The 15547-nt window shown below is 40.4% G+C and overlaps 2 protein-coding genes across 3 annotated transcripts; both read right to left on the reverse strand.

The window, feature by feature from the left end:
- Nucleotides 1-596: 596 nt before the first annotated feature.
- LOC131886787 (protein NEDD1-like) lies at nucleotides 597-4447 on the reverse strand. 2 transcript variants are annotated; one of them, XM_059235190.1, is made up of 4 exons: nucleotides 4291-4447; nucleotides 3795-4185; nucleotides 2656-2925; nucleotides 597-2584 (listed from the first exon to the last, which is right to left on the reverse strand). In XM_059235190.1, exons 3-4 carry the CDS (start codon nucleotides 2919-2921, stop codon nucleotides 664-666), a joined length of 2187 nt encoding a protein of 728 aa, XP_059091173.1. In that variant the 5' UTR covers nucleotides 2922-2925; nucleotides 3795-4185; nucleotides 4291-4447; the 3' UTR covers nucleotides 597-663. The 2 variants fall into 2 exon arrangements, with proteins under 2 accessions (XP_059091173.1, XP_059091172.1); XM_059235189.1 differs by lacking the exons at nucleotides 3795-4185; nucleotides 4291-4447 and adding an exon at nucleotides 3482-3711.
- A 6972-nt stretch (nucleotides 4448-11419) lies between these two features.
- LOC131886501 (cuticle protein 7-like) lies at nucleotides 11420-12199 on the reverse strand. The gene has a single exon (XM_059234865.1). It carries the CDS (start codon nucleotides 12131-12133, stop codon nucleotides 11639-11641), a length of 495 nt encoding a protein of 164 aa, XP_059090848.1. The 5' UTR covers nucleotides 12134-12199; the 3' UTR covers nucleotides 11420-11638.
- Nucleotides 12200-15547: the final 3348 nt, after the last annotated feature.

The following is a 15547-nucleotide window of genomic DNA, read 5'->3' on the forward strand; positions in this document are numbered from 1 at the left end:
TCTTGCACAATTTTAAAATAAATCAAAATGTTCTCTAATGTAACTACACTTGATCACATTTATGAGTCACTCAGTTCAATTCTGAAAAAAAAAACGTTCAACACACAGCCTTATGAATTTGAGTTATCCATAAAGGTTAGTGAAACTAAATAAAACTGCATCATTGAGGCTTCAATTTTTATTGCCTTGAAATCCTCTGGGATTTCTTAACGAGGCGTACTTTTGCAAGGACGAAACTCCAAAATTCCCTTAAGCCATCAACGTATCAATAAGAGCAATTTTAATTTGAAAGCATTTTCCCTACGTAGAAAAACATGATGCATCAACGACGAGCATGAAACCCTCTCAAATTAGGGAAATTCAAATTACAAGGTAAGCTGAAACGCACCGAACGCAAGAAACACTTCGCAAGCACCAATATATGTAAATGTCGATACCCTTGAAAGCTAATGGCCTAAGGGAGCTCATATCACGGTTTGACGACATTTCAAACAATTGTTTCAACACCGCTTTCATTGTTTTAGTGTTACGCTGGAAAAACGAAATAAACGCTCTTTCGAAATAACGAAAGGTTCGATTATTCTTAACAAACCGTGTTAAGACGACCATGCCACACCATTTTTATTTCAACATTTGTAATAAGTTTTCATGAACAGTCTGGTATTAAAAATAGTTTCTTAAGGTCTCGTTTTCTTGCTTAAGTCTCTGATTCTCTGAAAGAAGGGCTTCGTTCACGGCATAAGATCGTAAGAGTCTTCCCATCTCTTCTTTTTGCAATTGAAATGCCCTGATTGTGTCGTACTGCATGTGCCACATTTGTTGTCGCATCTCAGAACAAAATTCATCCATAGCTTCTTCCACGCAGGATCGCATGAATTTTTGCTGAAACACCGAATCTATCTCGTGCCCGGCGGATTCTTTACCATTTCGTTGGTCCGCGATTTGGGCACTTCTTTGAACAAGCTCATCTGCGGAGTCATGCATGTACTGTTGTGTTTCCATTAATGCTCGTGGAAAGGCTGTCATGATGGCTTTGATGTCACCACCATCACCTTTGGTCTTTGAAGTTCGGCGGTAATTGTTTTTATCGGACGAGTCGTACGAGTCCACATCATCTACGGGCCTTTCGGACTCGTGGTTTTCGTCCTCATCTTCATCTTCCTCATCTTCGTCGTCTATCCGCACTACTTGACGAGTCTGTCCTTCCAAATTTGAGGCTAGAAGCGCTGCTGGTGTGCTTGAGGTCAAACGAGATTGTTGAAAAGCCGTGGACGAACCAGTCGGTAGGGTCTCACATTGGGATACCTCCACTAATGTCGGTTTGCTAGCATGCGTGAACTTTTTCGGAGAGGGTTGCGAAGCCTGAATAAAACTATGAGAAAGTCGTGCAGCTATTTTGTCATGTTCTAACGTGTCTTCCTCACGTATCATGGTCAATGGTGAAATAAGGGGCGTTCCTGAGCTTTTATTGAAGCTCCCTATCGGGGTTTTGGGGATGAAGACACCAGAGTTATTACCAACACTTAACCGGGTTACATTGGAGGACAAATTCATATCACCGGACATTGTTCCCAAAGGGGAATGGATCGAATTGTTATCTCGTAAGGGCGAAAAAAGACTATCATGTGATATGTTATTGACCGATAGGTTACTGGCATTGTTTTGACCGTAATGGGAGCCCAAACTTTGGACAGACATGGCTGGGGATGAGACTCCAGCTTGTTTCAAGGGTGAAAAGACTTGACTGCCAATACTGTCTCGACCTAAATCAGGTGTGGATGACTGCTTCGTCATCCCAGTTGTGGTAGTTGTTTCTTCTAGCGGCCTGAGCAAATCCGGAGACGAACTCGGTATGTTCTCTTTCAAGGAGGAAGAAGTCTCGAAATTGGAGAGTTTCACTTTGGTACTAGACGGCTGAGATCGTAAAATTCGAGGTGTTTCTGGAGGGGGTTGACACACCAAACTGCGCACGGCTCCACTTTGACAAGGGACAATTTTTAGAGGCTTGTTGAATGATCTTAAATCGTAGATGAGCACCTTGCCATTGGAAGTGCCCAAAGCTATAGAATTTCCATTGAGGAGTGCCTCTACTGATGTTAATGGATAATCAGTTTTCAAAGTTGAACAAGTCTCCCCACTCTTCACATCGTAGCCCACGCATTTCTTATCCAACCCGGATGACAATAGTAGCAAATCGTTAAAGGGAAATGAGGCCAGACCAGTGCTTGGAGCTGTGTGCTCTCGAAAGGTCTTCAACACCTTGGACGCGTTACAGTCCCACAAATTGACTGAGCCCGCATCGTTGCATGAGGCTAGACGTGATTTGTAGCCGTGACAGAAATGAACGGCTGTTATCTCGTCGGCTTCGACCGTCTTTAATGGCGGACTGGTTTGATTGGTCATGTTGTTGAGCAAAAATAAGCTGCCTCTTTTGCAACCCGCACCCAAATATTGATCATTAACACTGATGTCCAGACACGACAAGGGCTCCTTGACTTCAAACTCTTTGGCTGCCTTTTTCTTCGCGATATCGTACAAGATCACCTTACAATTATTGCCCACGAACAGCTTTCTTTGCGTGGATCTGCAAGCAGGATAAACGGTAGAAAACCGCATTAGAAACGGCTTCAGAGTTCGATTTTGAACTGAACTTACCGAGGGAAAACGACGGCCAAAGGTTGGCTCAAGCCCGTGGCGATTTCGGCTGAGGAAAACACGTTTCTTTTGGAATAAGTCATGACCACTTTATCACTGTGGCGAACACAGGAGGCCAAGCACGTGCCATTGGAACTCCACGACGATTGGAGAATCGGTGATTTATTCGAGGGAACATATTCATGGAGGGGAGCATAAGCCTCGGAACAATTCAAGACCACTAACTTGGGTCCGCCCACGGACAAGTGATAGGATTCGGTGGCCATGGCACTAAAAAGAGGTGGATGACCCGTAGGGTATTAAGCTGACACGAATCGACCAGTAAAAATCTCAAGGCTTAGGGCACTGGGGATGGTAATCATGAACCACCACCGATGATAAAAGACAACCTCCTTTCGATCGTCAGATTTGCACTGGCAATGTTGGTTGATGTGTGAGAGTAATCAGAGGAAGATGCTCCGGAGGGCAAGGTCAACCCATGTGATGCAGCAACACGTTCAAGAACCACTACTAGCACAACTACCACGCATCCCACCACAAAAATACCATCATCATCATCATCATCACCATATCTTGAACCACCACGTTCTCTTGAAAATGACGGGGTACGATGTTGGTTGTCTCGGCAGAGGATTGAGGATCGATTGAGGATCGATGAGCGAGACTCCGCCCTGGCAATTGGATGGGCCGAGGCCAAACGAGCCAGCAAATCAAGCCCGATCAAACGACGGAAAAAAACGTCCGAAAGAAAACGCCAAACAGAAAGACAGACAGGAAGAAAGAAAGAAAGAGATCAAGATGAACGAATGCATGAATAGATGGATACCAATCGAGAAGGAAGGAAGAATAAAACGAAGGTGCGAGATGGCACGCTTGATTGATATGGAAGAAGTGGTGAGAAAATGGGGAGCGACACATCATTCAGTCATTCATTATTCGTCAGCCCAGAAGCGGCCCAGTAGCGCCCCAAACCACCCAACCATCAACCAACGACGGACGAGTAACTTGGAATACAAGGACATCGACCACTACAACCGCGGTAAGCAAGTAAGTAAGTAAGTAAGCAAGCTAGATCATCCCAGTCTGAGATGGAATCAAGTGAGTGGCTGAGGTCGATCTAGAGGTGGAATTCGTCTTACCTGGAATACTTGAGATGGCGAGGCTGATAGTTAGTTATGAGTGACTCTCGATCCTCAAAAATGAATTCATCAAGAACAATTGGGATGCTCCAAATCAATGCGGGGGCGGACCTGTTTTCGAGTCTTTCTTGAGAAAATTACGCGCCCAGACTCGTTCAAATCAGTAGTAGTATGGATCCACAACAAAGTCTGCCCGTCGGTCCGCGCCGTCTGCGCTGTCCGCGCCCTCCATGATCGTACGCCCGCCCGCCTACAATCACAAAATCCTAGGGAGGCACGCCTGGTACTTCATTCTTTGCCAGCCATTGAACAGAAATCGAAGAAAAGGGGCCATAGAGGTTTCAGTGGTTTCATCGCATTCAGCTTGATCGGGAATCATGGAGCAGCGCTACTAGTGATGGGATAAAGCAAAAAATACAAACCGTCAATGAGCCTCAAAATGTGTCTCTGACTTTTTAATATCAAATTAAGTTTTTTTTTTTCATTCATAACTTACTTCTTACTTTGGATTGGATCGGCCACCTCAGATTTTCAGAGCTCTAAAGACTTGCCAGACTGGCTGGGTCTTTGCGCCGACTCTTGAGGAATGCTTTGTGCTCTGACTCAGCCTGGGAAAAGAAAACGAGTATGAGGCAACCGGAGGTCAAGAACCGACTAACCAACGAACGATCGAACGATGCAACAAACGAGGGGTTATTTTCAAAATTAGGAATGCATTCGTACGGGACTTGCTCGGTTTACTCTCGAAACCTTACGTTTCAAACGCGGGACAGGGTCCTGTAGGTCCTGCGGGAATGATCGAATATTTCCGAAACATGTCAGTAACTGATCATTTTAATGAAACATTAGTAGAATAATTAATTAGTCTCTTCGATGAAATTGAAACAGTAAAACTTCTATTTCATGAAGCAAATCCATGGCAAATTTGTGGACAAATGACCGCCGTCTATGATGGGAGCGGATGGGAGCTTTCCAAGGATCTGTAGATAAACGTTATTCTCCACCGATTAGTTGGTGGTGCTCATCTTTAAATTTGTGGCAAATTGTTAATAGGTTTAGATAGAGACTTTAAGGGTTATTAATATCGTGTTAGGTTAGGTTGGGTTAGGTTAGGTAAGGTTAGATTAGGTTTGATTAGGTCAGGTTAAGATTTAAAAAAGTAGCACCGCCAACTAATCGGTGGAGAATAACGATTACCAGGATCTGTACATAGTGAGGTTTTGGCCTCTTCAGCATTACTAGCCAACGGGGTTTTTGGCACCCACTATCCGGAACAAGCTCAAGCACACAGTTTCGTCCAAAAATAAAGCTCACTCAACGACCAATTTATGGCCATCTCCAAACCATCTCTGGCAGGGTTGGGCATTCTCAATGATTCCATTAAGTTTTTCGCAACAACAAAATTGCAACCGTTGTCGCAAAATAGAAGATGTAGTTGACCTCTCAAGCAAACAAAACTTCGAAGACAGTTCAAGAAGTCTTTGGTACACAAAGATAGAGTCACCCATTCTAGAGTAGAGGTTTTTGTCGAGGCTCTGTGCTAAGTGTCATCTACTTGCCATGATATGGTTGTAATTGTTGAAGCTTGTGCCAAGAGCCATATGTTTGATAAACACTCGCAAACTTGAGACATGAATCTGTAATTTCTTCGGGAAGAACTTTTGTAAGCGATTTAAAGTCTCAGGCTGGTTCAGCAGCAAAAAAATATCAAGCTTCAGTCCAAAAGAAGAATGATGTGTGGATTATTTAATGAGTTGCTTTTCTTTTATCTATTATGTCGACTGTTATATCCGTAAAAATCTGCATTCACAACATAGGTATCAACAAATGAATGTGTCAACCAATTGCCTTGTTGTTGTCATTAGGGCCGGCCAATATCTGCGTCCTGCAAATTGTGCAGCAAATGTTGCAAAAAGCTGGCATATCCCAGATTTTTCTGCAAATTTGTGCATCTGAAATTTTGCAGTTTTGTCTGTAATAATTGACATTTTTCTACATTTTATTTTGCAATTTCAGCCACTGCAGCACAAAAATATTAATACTTCTGCAATTTAAAATTTTTGAACATAACTTGTGTCATTGGAGAAAATTGAGAGATTTGTTTGTTTTCCTCATTTTTTTCCAGAAATTTGTTTGACATGAAAGCACAAGATAGGTTACAGATATATTAAAAGCCACCTGCATATCCCTTTTTTGGAGATACACCATATTGAAGATTTGGACGTACTTTGCTTGGCAACATTCTTCTCCTTTAAAAGTCAGACACATCTTAACATGTTTCCATGGAGTATCAGTAAATGGTTACAAGATTAATGTGGAAACTGCTATCATTTTCAAGAAACTTTAACAGCATAATCTTATCTCTAACAAGTAAGGAGACATAATCTCAATAACAAAAATATTGTGTAATAGTCTCATTGAGACATTATCAATATGCTGTTGTCGAACTTAGGTATCTTTTTAGCATGCAATATTAAAGATATATGTACAAGATGCTGGTCTACCTGATTGGTCTGAGCCTAAACGACTGAAAATTATGGACCTACCTCAACCAAGGCTGTTCATAACAAAAAGCCAATTCAGCCGCAATTACCTTTAAGCTGTATGTGAAACTTTGGTCCAATTTGTTGGTCAAGATATCAGGGCTGCCAAGCAAATCTTGAAAATTGCGTTTCTTGAGCTTCAAGAAAGCTATGGACAAGACAAACCTGCAACATGACATAACCAATGGTGCAGTCGTGATGATTAGTCTTGGTCATTGAGATACGTCCATAATTTTCAGTGGTCTATGGTCTGAGAGACAGCTTGAACAATACAAGAATCTTTTCCCCAGGTTTGTCTGTTTGTTAAAAAGATGACAGCTCTCTCACTTGGCCTTTTATCTGATGACAGGCGTCCCAATGGAGGGATATTCCCGCTTTGTTGTCACAGCCAAGATTAATTATTGCCTCACCCTCAGGAATGACCGCACTTTTGCCTATTTAAGCTGTCAGAGCAACACCTCATGCAGTAATTTAAATACTACAATGAAGCTTGATTTGGCAAGCCTGGGATCAAACCAGAATTTGCAAATTGGAGCTGGAGAGCAGATGCTCTACCAATATGTTACCACACCAAGCCTCTTCTTCCCAGGTATAGAAGATTCAAAATCTTGTGCTGAGAGATACATTTTTATAGAAGTTTACTTTTCATTGACTATTGATACATTTGGAGGGCAAAAATAGTTTTTACAGCCCTCCAGAAGGACTCGGTGCCTATGTTTTGAAAAGTTTATTTGGAATTTTTTGTGGAAATTTAAGTGCTTTTGTATGCAAATTTGCTGACATTAAAGACCATATTTATATGCAAATTTTGGCCGGCCCTAGTCATTATGCTACTTTTCCTGTTGTCTCTTTTTTTGCCCATTCTAACTCTTGCGTCGCTCCACGGATCAAGAAAGGAGAGAAAAGTACATAGACAAGTACATAAAACACAAGCACAAATAGGCCCAGACACGGACTTCTAGAGATATGGACTGCAAACGGAAGCAAAAATATCCTATCTCTTAAACTGCCGTTTAGTTAATTGAAGAGATCTACGTTTCTTATTTTATTACTTTAATCAAAAAATGGCTCAGAGTGGCTATGACCAAGAGCAGGCCGATTTGCCGGCAAGCTCGTTCGCAGTCCATACTTCTAAAAGTCCGTGGCCTAGAACTCTTGAATGAGTCACTCTTTAAGTAACTTTTAGAAAACTTGTGCTGTCTGATAATGTTAGGGGGCCAACCTTAACAACCCAAAAATATGTTTAAGAGCAAAGCTTCACGTCGGCAGGGAGTGAATAGACGCATTCAGTTTCTTCCATTAAAACAACCTTAATATTGACTTCGTTTGCAAGTGCATGCTCAAAACTCTTATATCAGTAGTCGTGACAAATGAAAAGGCATCAAAATTAATCTGCTCTGACAAAACAACAAATGCTTTTACTTTGTTAGCCGAACCTTGTCATTTATTCAAATCGAAGAGAAAGAGTGCCATTAGCAATGTAATTTGAGAACAATTCAAGATTTTGAAAGAATTAGCCAAAAACAATACAAACGCATTATAATTCAATAAAGAGAAATTATGGTAGGGACTGACTCACAAATTCGTTGGTAGACCAGTAGACCAAATATCATATATAGATTAATAGATAAAACATAGCCAAATGTTAACTATTCATTTTAAAAGTACTTCGGACTGCATTCCTTGTAGCTATTAAAAGCCCAATAATAATGATGTAATGAAGTTGTAATGCACAGCTCTTTTTAGTTTAGTCAGGTGTCACACTCATATTCTTGGGCTTATAAGTTGAAAAATTGCAAAATAATAGTGTTCGACCATAGACTTGTAAAAATCATCAAAACACAAGTTTTGCTTTATGATTATTGAGACAGATTTCTTGAAAGGATTCAAGGCACAAAGAACGTGATTACAAAATCACTCAAAAATTAATCTGATCAGAAATCGAGTTAGAATTTGCTAATTGATGATACCCAGGTATCGAGGGTTGGTCTGAAATGGTCTGGAGGGAATGATCTAGGTATTTTTTAAGTTTGGGAAGGGGATTTTTTTCAACATGGATGACCCTCAGGAAGGCGGGCGCTTTGTTGAAGAGTCTCGGGCTGTTATTGCTTTTATTAAAATGACCTATAATGGCATAGATGAGAATACGGGTTTGCTTTGTGAGGCGGGTACATGCACTCAAAATTACACATTTCAAGGAACATTTTGTAAAGTTATACGTATACTTGACAATGAAATTGACTTTGACACACATGAAATTGGCAACCTTTCTGGCTCTCTCATGGCATGTTGATTGACAAATCTTCACAATTAGTGAATTTTCAGACCACTACCATCAAAATGGATGTCATTATTCAAAAATATGTATCATTAGGCTCTAGGCTATGGGTCTCCGGGACATCGTACGAGGACTGACGTCACGAAAAAAGCGTGCAAACTTCCAACGGAGAGTCGTGTTTGACCCGAAAGTGCCAACTTTTGCCAGTCAATATCGAACTTTTATGTAGTAAAACTCACAACTGTTTGGTCCGGATTCAAGTTTCATTTCGTTCTTGTGTTAGGTCTTGTGTAGCTAGGACAATTTAAGAAACAGTTTCTGCTGTACGATTCAAGTTTCATTTCGTTCTTGTGTTAGGTCTTGTGTAGCTAGGACAATTTAAGAAACAGTTTCATTAATCAGTTGTAACTATGACAATCATTTTGCTGTGAAAGAACGAGCAGTCTGTCCATCTTTGACGCTAATGAGTGAATGAATGCCACAAAGAAAGATCCCCTTAGGGCTGCCACCAATATGGATCAGGTGATGAGTGACGTAGGTGACGATAAAAAGAAGTGGAACCAAATCGACGAGATGAGAGAATACAGAAAGATATTGAAGCCAAAAGGTAAAGAGCCGAAGGGTGCAAGTCTGTTTGAAGAACCTCATCCTAAATGGCTTCTACTATGAATAACGGAAGTCAATTTGTCCCCAAACGGTGACCAAAAAGCTCCTGCCCCTTGCTAACCCCACATTGATAACGAAAGGGCTCGAGTTATAGGTATATTTTACTTGAGAAGTTATTTCATCGGCTTTTGTTCCACATTCTATTTAGATCTAGTAAAACAACGGAACCATTCGCAATGGGTAGTCAAAGTATGTCATAGGTACCTGAGTACTATGGTGATTGCAAAAGAGCACCAGCCCCTCAGTGAGTTATATGGCTCTACTTTCTATCCCTTTACAGAGGCATCGCCCAAGGGTCTTAAGGTAGACGAGCTAACTGAAATAATTGTGGTAATTCCAAGGAGCCTTGTTGACCTCGTCAGTTTGAACACATTGACTCTTAAACTCCATTGGATTACAACCAGGCTTCAAATGTCTCGAAATAAAGTGAACCATGAAATACGAACCATAAGTCAAAGTGTGTATGTGGAACCAAATCAAAACCCACTTATACTCTAATTTGGCCAATGCTTATCCTTGTTAGGGAGGTGGTATTAATTTGCGAAAACGAATTGACTCCACTATTGTCAAGCTATCAAAGAAAGATGAAAAATACAGGAACTGCGTATCGTTTATATCCTATCAGTTCTGATGTACGCAACGGAAACCAAATTTACTATCATAAAGGCTTCGGATAAAAACTCACGAAAAAGCATGTATTTGATCCAAACCAGCCAGGTTGTTAGTATATATTTTTAAGCCTTACTACGGTTTTCTAGGCTTGGCTGTTTTAGACCAACGTGCATCCTAACACACTACAAGCACAACTCTTAAATTAGCATGCAAAATCGTGGTTGGGAAGCTAATGAGAGCTCATGCTCAAGTTTTGGCTCAATTCTGGCATTAGCATCAAAACCAAAGCAAAACATTTTGATTACTTATGCGTATGAATTGCTAAATTTCGCGAATTCAGCCTGGCTAAAGTAAAAGACCCTTTTTTTTCTCAGGCTCCTTCATTGTTCAATTTGCTCGCCTCAAATATTAGTATTCGTATTGACTCGTTTAAACATCAGTTGTCTGATTTTTTTTTTATTTATTTATCTTTAAGCATGTTAATGATTAAAACTGGGACCGATTATTCAATTGCAATACGATATAAACCGTTCCTTTCATGAATAAATGAATTGGAACTCTTACTTAATCGCTTGACAAAGATCTATTAGGCCTCAAAAGTATGCGTTATCTCTCAAAATTTGATGGTGACGTCATCTTCCTTTCCTGCTTCAATGTCCCAATAAGTGTTGGTTGATCCAGTAGCATCGTTTAAGTTAGATTTTAGCCAAGTTTTTGATTAAAAAATCCTGATCAACCCAATATTCAAGGCCAAGCCAGATCTGCCAATTCTAATTAGTAGTCAGACCAGATGTTTTATGAATATAAGAGTAAATAAGATGAGAACGTTTTTCGTCTTGAACTGCTGGGGATCCCATTCCGGAGCAAGAAAGGAAGATGACGTCACCATCAAATTTGAGAGGTCATCCGTACTTTTGAGGCATAATAGTTCTTTGCAAAGGGATAAAATTAGAGTTCCGATTCATTTATTCATGAAAAAATGGTTCATCTAGCTTTTCAAATCAATTAACTGTCACAGTTTTAAACATTAACATGTTTAAAAATGCTTTATGACCAAAAAAAGCTATTTTTGGACTTAATTTTTCTACGTTAGAATTTTCTGTTATTGCAAAAGGCTTTTGAAACCTGGAAAAGTTTTTTGTCTAATATTGCTCGCTGTATCTTGTTTTTTTAGCACCTCTACCGTATGAAAAGTTTCCCATTGACCTCCCGAAATTTGTACTGACATCATCAGAACGTATCCTTAGGTGAGTCTGCAAGTAAGAAAAATTGACTGCATCAGGGCCAGATTGACCTCAAAAGAAATGTTGCTTACTTCAGAAGTAAAAATGAAACTTTTCTGGCTTTTGAAGAAGAGATTCACAGACTGAGGTAAAAAAAGTCATTTGTTGTTTAAAGTAAGACAAATATAAGGACTATCCTGGAACAATAGTAGTTTTCATATCTTGCAGAAGGACTCAAACCGTTCTTGTATACCGCTTACCAATCTTGAGAAAATCCAATAACATCGAGCCATCGGAAAAATGTATGGTATAATTTGAATCTCTGTTTATTTTGAATCGGCAACAAGAAGCTGCAAAAACAATCGTGAATCAGATGTTGTTCTTCATTCAACTGGATGATGCACGGCACATAATAAGAAGAAATCCAAATTCACCAGGAGCCATCAAAATAAATAATAAGCATTAAATATTTTGACCATTGCTGACAAGTCCATGGCACTGTCTTCACTTAGTCCTGGCTTCTTAAGCGGAGTAAGAAGGGGCGGGCTTGTAAGGGGCAGGCTTGTAGGGAGCGGGCTTGTAAGGAGCGGGCTTGTAGGGAGCGGGCTTAGGCTCGTACTTGGGGTAGGTGGGCTCACCCTCGTACTTGACATCAGCGATATAACCGTTGTAGTGATCAGCGGTGTAAGTCACAGTCTGGACACGACCGTCGGGAAGGTAAACCTGGTAGGAGCCTTGGACACCCTTGCCGTCAGCGGTCTCTTGAGCGTTGAAGTTGGAGCCAGAGTATTGGTCGTTGACACCGTATTGGAAAGAGTAAGGCTTGGGGGCCTCGTCGTACTTGGGCTCATTGTAAGAGGGGGCAGGGCGGTAAGGGGCGTTGTCAGCGACGGCACAGGCCACAAGGGCGATGAGGGCAACAAAGCGAAGCATGATAAATAGTGTTGGAAGGATAAGATTCAAAATGAAACTGATAGCCTTCTCACCATCTCGGAATAGCTTATATACTAGAAACATTTTTGCTCGACGTACGCTCGTGTTGCCATTGTCGGTCTTCGGTTTCCACCACAGCCCCACTTACGCTTCTGTGCACCAAAGATCGAACGAACGAACGAACGAACGAACGGCAACAAGTTTGGATGTCAGCGACTGTTCAAGAAGATTGTAAAGGTCGCTCCACGAAGAATAGACTAGAGAGGTGTGTACGCACTACGCACGTTTTGGCGTCACCTTATGACTGCCGGCTTGCTCTCAATCTCAGAAGGCAAATAATCACTTGACGCCTTTCTTTCAGCATATTAGATGCAAATGGTTTGAAGGGGCGTCGTAAAGCTCCCTTCGAAGAACCCAATGTTTTGAAAGTTGATAATGCTAACCTATTCCTATGAATCCTTCGCCAATTTGCCAGGCCCATGATGTTCGTAATAATGGTGCCTACGGACCTTGCACTCTTCATACTCCTTCTAAAAGATTTGGAAAAGAAGAAACACCTAATCGCATTTGGGCTCCAATGAGTTCAGCAGGTTTGCAAAAGGTCGAAAAATTCCAAATATGTTTCACTAGGAACATCACAGGAATGAGAGAGCTCTTATATTGGGAGAGGCTAAAAAACTTTGGAACTGCACAGTGTTCAGAGAAGGTACGAAGGTACTGAAACTATACTTCTTCAAAGGTGTCCATGAGCTTTGTCCCAATCCAGAATTTAGGGTCAATTCTAGTGGTCGCAGAGACTTAATGTGCGTTTTGAGAGCACCTTCAAGCCCTTGAGAATCCAGGCTAGTTCGAACAATGAAGTCAACTTCTCTTCTTTCTCGGTCTCCTTCATTGTTCAATGTGCTTCCCTCTAATATTCGTAGGGAATACGTAGGCCTTGTTGCTCCGGTAGCATCTTTCAAGTCAGACTTGGACAAAATTATAGATAGCATTCCAGATCAACCCTAGATTCAAGGACTAGCTCGGTCTGCCAACTCAAATTCGTTGGTAGACCAAATATCATATAAAAAATTGAAAGGTAATAAATAGACGAATTATAACCTGTCATTTTAATAGTACTGGAGATTACACTCCCTGTAGCGGTTAGAAAAGCCCGTGATAAACCAAACCAAAAACAAATTTTTATTGATCTAAAATGCGATTAAGGACAAAATTAGCCTGTCAAATCTAAATGTGAACCACTATACCTATGCACAAAAGAGCACACATGGAAGTGATCACAAAAATGGTTAAAATGAATAGGTCATATTCCCAAGTTTTGCACATGTATTAGAAGTGTTCTTTTATGAAAACTGATTTTGATGGGTATAGTCTTAACCCTCGACAAAGTAAAGTAAATCACATCAGTGATAGAAACTTCATTTCATGGCTCATGGCTATTCACAAGTGGGCAGAAAGTAAGCTTCCATTCACTAGTGTAAAGAAAATAGATTCCCAAAGATCAAATTTGTCTTTAAATTGTTTCAAGTCAAAATTACGCTTTGAAATCCAAATATCCTAAAAGATCACAAAAAAACAATGTCACAAAGTTTTAACTTGTTTGCCTTTTCATGCATTATATTTGAAGATTAACTTGAGTGAGCCCTCGCTCTTCTCTCCAAACTCAAAAGCAGGAAAAGCTTTACTCGCCAAATCTTTCTTGAACATACTCACTTTCTTCTAGCCTCATTTTTATACCTTTTTGGACAGAAAGTAACGGCCATTGAACAAATGGATATTTTACGTCTGACCGATTGAGTTCATAAACCGAATGATCTGGTCTTTTTCATGAATGTTAATCAACGTAAAGCAGAATATGTTTTTAAGTTCTACAGTTCTATGAATGCAAGAGCCGGATATCACACCCATTTTAAGGCAGGATTCTTTACCACATAATTCATCATCTATGCATTTATGTGTCTCTTTTAGATCCACGAGTATGGAGATTATTTCATCTATTCTCGGATTCGTGTCTGATGCCTGCCAAGAGGATCTTCTTAAATCATTCATATACTCTATTGAGAACCGATAGGATTCTTATCTTTTAATCATGAACCTAAGGAGGCAGATTGCTTCATTGGTTCATTTTTGAACAAGTTGTAAGCTGGGACGGACGTGTACTTCCTTCGCTTGGGTTCAGAGACTGTTCGTGTATGAATGCTGAAATTAAAGCAACAAGTGCGGTCGTAACGATGACGATGAACATCATCTCGACAGAATCAAAATAGTATGGCTTGTTGCCTTGGGCTTCTTCCACTTTCAGGAAGTTGCCTCCATCCTCTAAAGCCATGTTTATGGGACTCGTGTTTACGTGGTGCCTCTATACACGGTATTGTAATGGCAATTTCAAGGGGGAATCGATCAAGTTCATTACCAAAAGATATGAAGCTCCTTAAAGCATGACCTTTGCGAAGTAAGACCTATTTTCCTATGTTTTCCATGCTTCTTGAATTCTCATTTCTGTTTCTTTTGTCACTTTAAGAGGAAAGGGTATGTTTCATTTTAGCACAAGTAGGCAATCTGAATGTACTTTCAATGATTGATCTTAGTCTTTCCTTAACATCGGGAAGCCACAACATCTGAGTTTTGGTCAGTCTCCTTCGTAATGGATGCTTCCGTTTACGATGCGATCGAATTTCTTGGTGATCCAAGAAAAACAACATCAACGGTTGTGGTCAACCATTATCCTTTGGATTCATGGAAGGATGGAGGAGTTCATTAATCATACTGCTTTAATGATCTGTCAGATTGTTGTGGTGGATTTTTCCTATGTTCAGTGAATAAAAGACTCGGATTGGGCCTCTTTCACGTTTCATGGCTGAGATTCAGCCAATTTGTTTTAACGGAAATAATTGCTCATTTCTTTTCCGAGCCATAAGCTTTAGGTGGGCGGTCTCGATGCATTGTGTAGCAAGTACCTATGTGGGTTTAAGCTTAATCAAGGGGCCAAGGTCAGACAAACGGAAGCGATGAGATCATGTTTCAAAGTGATAACTTTGGGATTTGGGATGAGTTGGCTTTTGGAAATTTGTTTTTTTGGTTTTCAGTCAGCTCCTGTAAGTAACTCTTTATATCTCGAGTGAAGTCGATAAAAGTGATGTCTTTCCTATCAATTTTAATGATGTAATTCAAAATAGTTTTGCCGAGGGTTTTTGAGGTGCATTATGAAAAACTACAATATACGACCTAAAGTTATATCTTGATGACTTGCAGATTATTGTTGTAATGACACGTTTGTTCTCGGGTTAAGAGTCGGATGATCTAGTTTGATTTCTAACCTAAAAAATCCATCCTTAAACGGACAGTTTGCCTTATCGACCATTTCATTTCCCACTCTGATTCTTCTCCACATCTTGAGACGTGTCAGTAAACACGTAAAAACTGATTGAGTTGTTTTTGATGCGAATCGTAAGCAATTTCCTTCGAACTTTAGCCACCAGGAAGATCGAGCAGAGTCTT

Source organism: Tigriopus californicus, chromosome 9 (assembly GCF_007210705.1).
Source record: "Tigriopus californicus strain San Diego chromosome 9, Tcal_SD_v2.1, whole genome shotgun sequence".
NCBI classification, from domain to species: Eukaryota; Metazoa; Arthropoda; class Copepoda; order Harpacticoida; family Harpacticidae; genus Tigriopus; species Tigriopus californicus.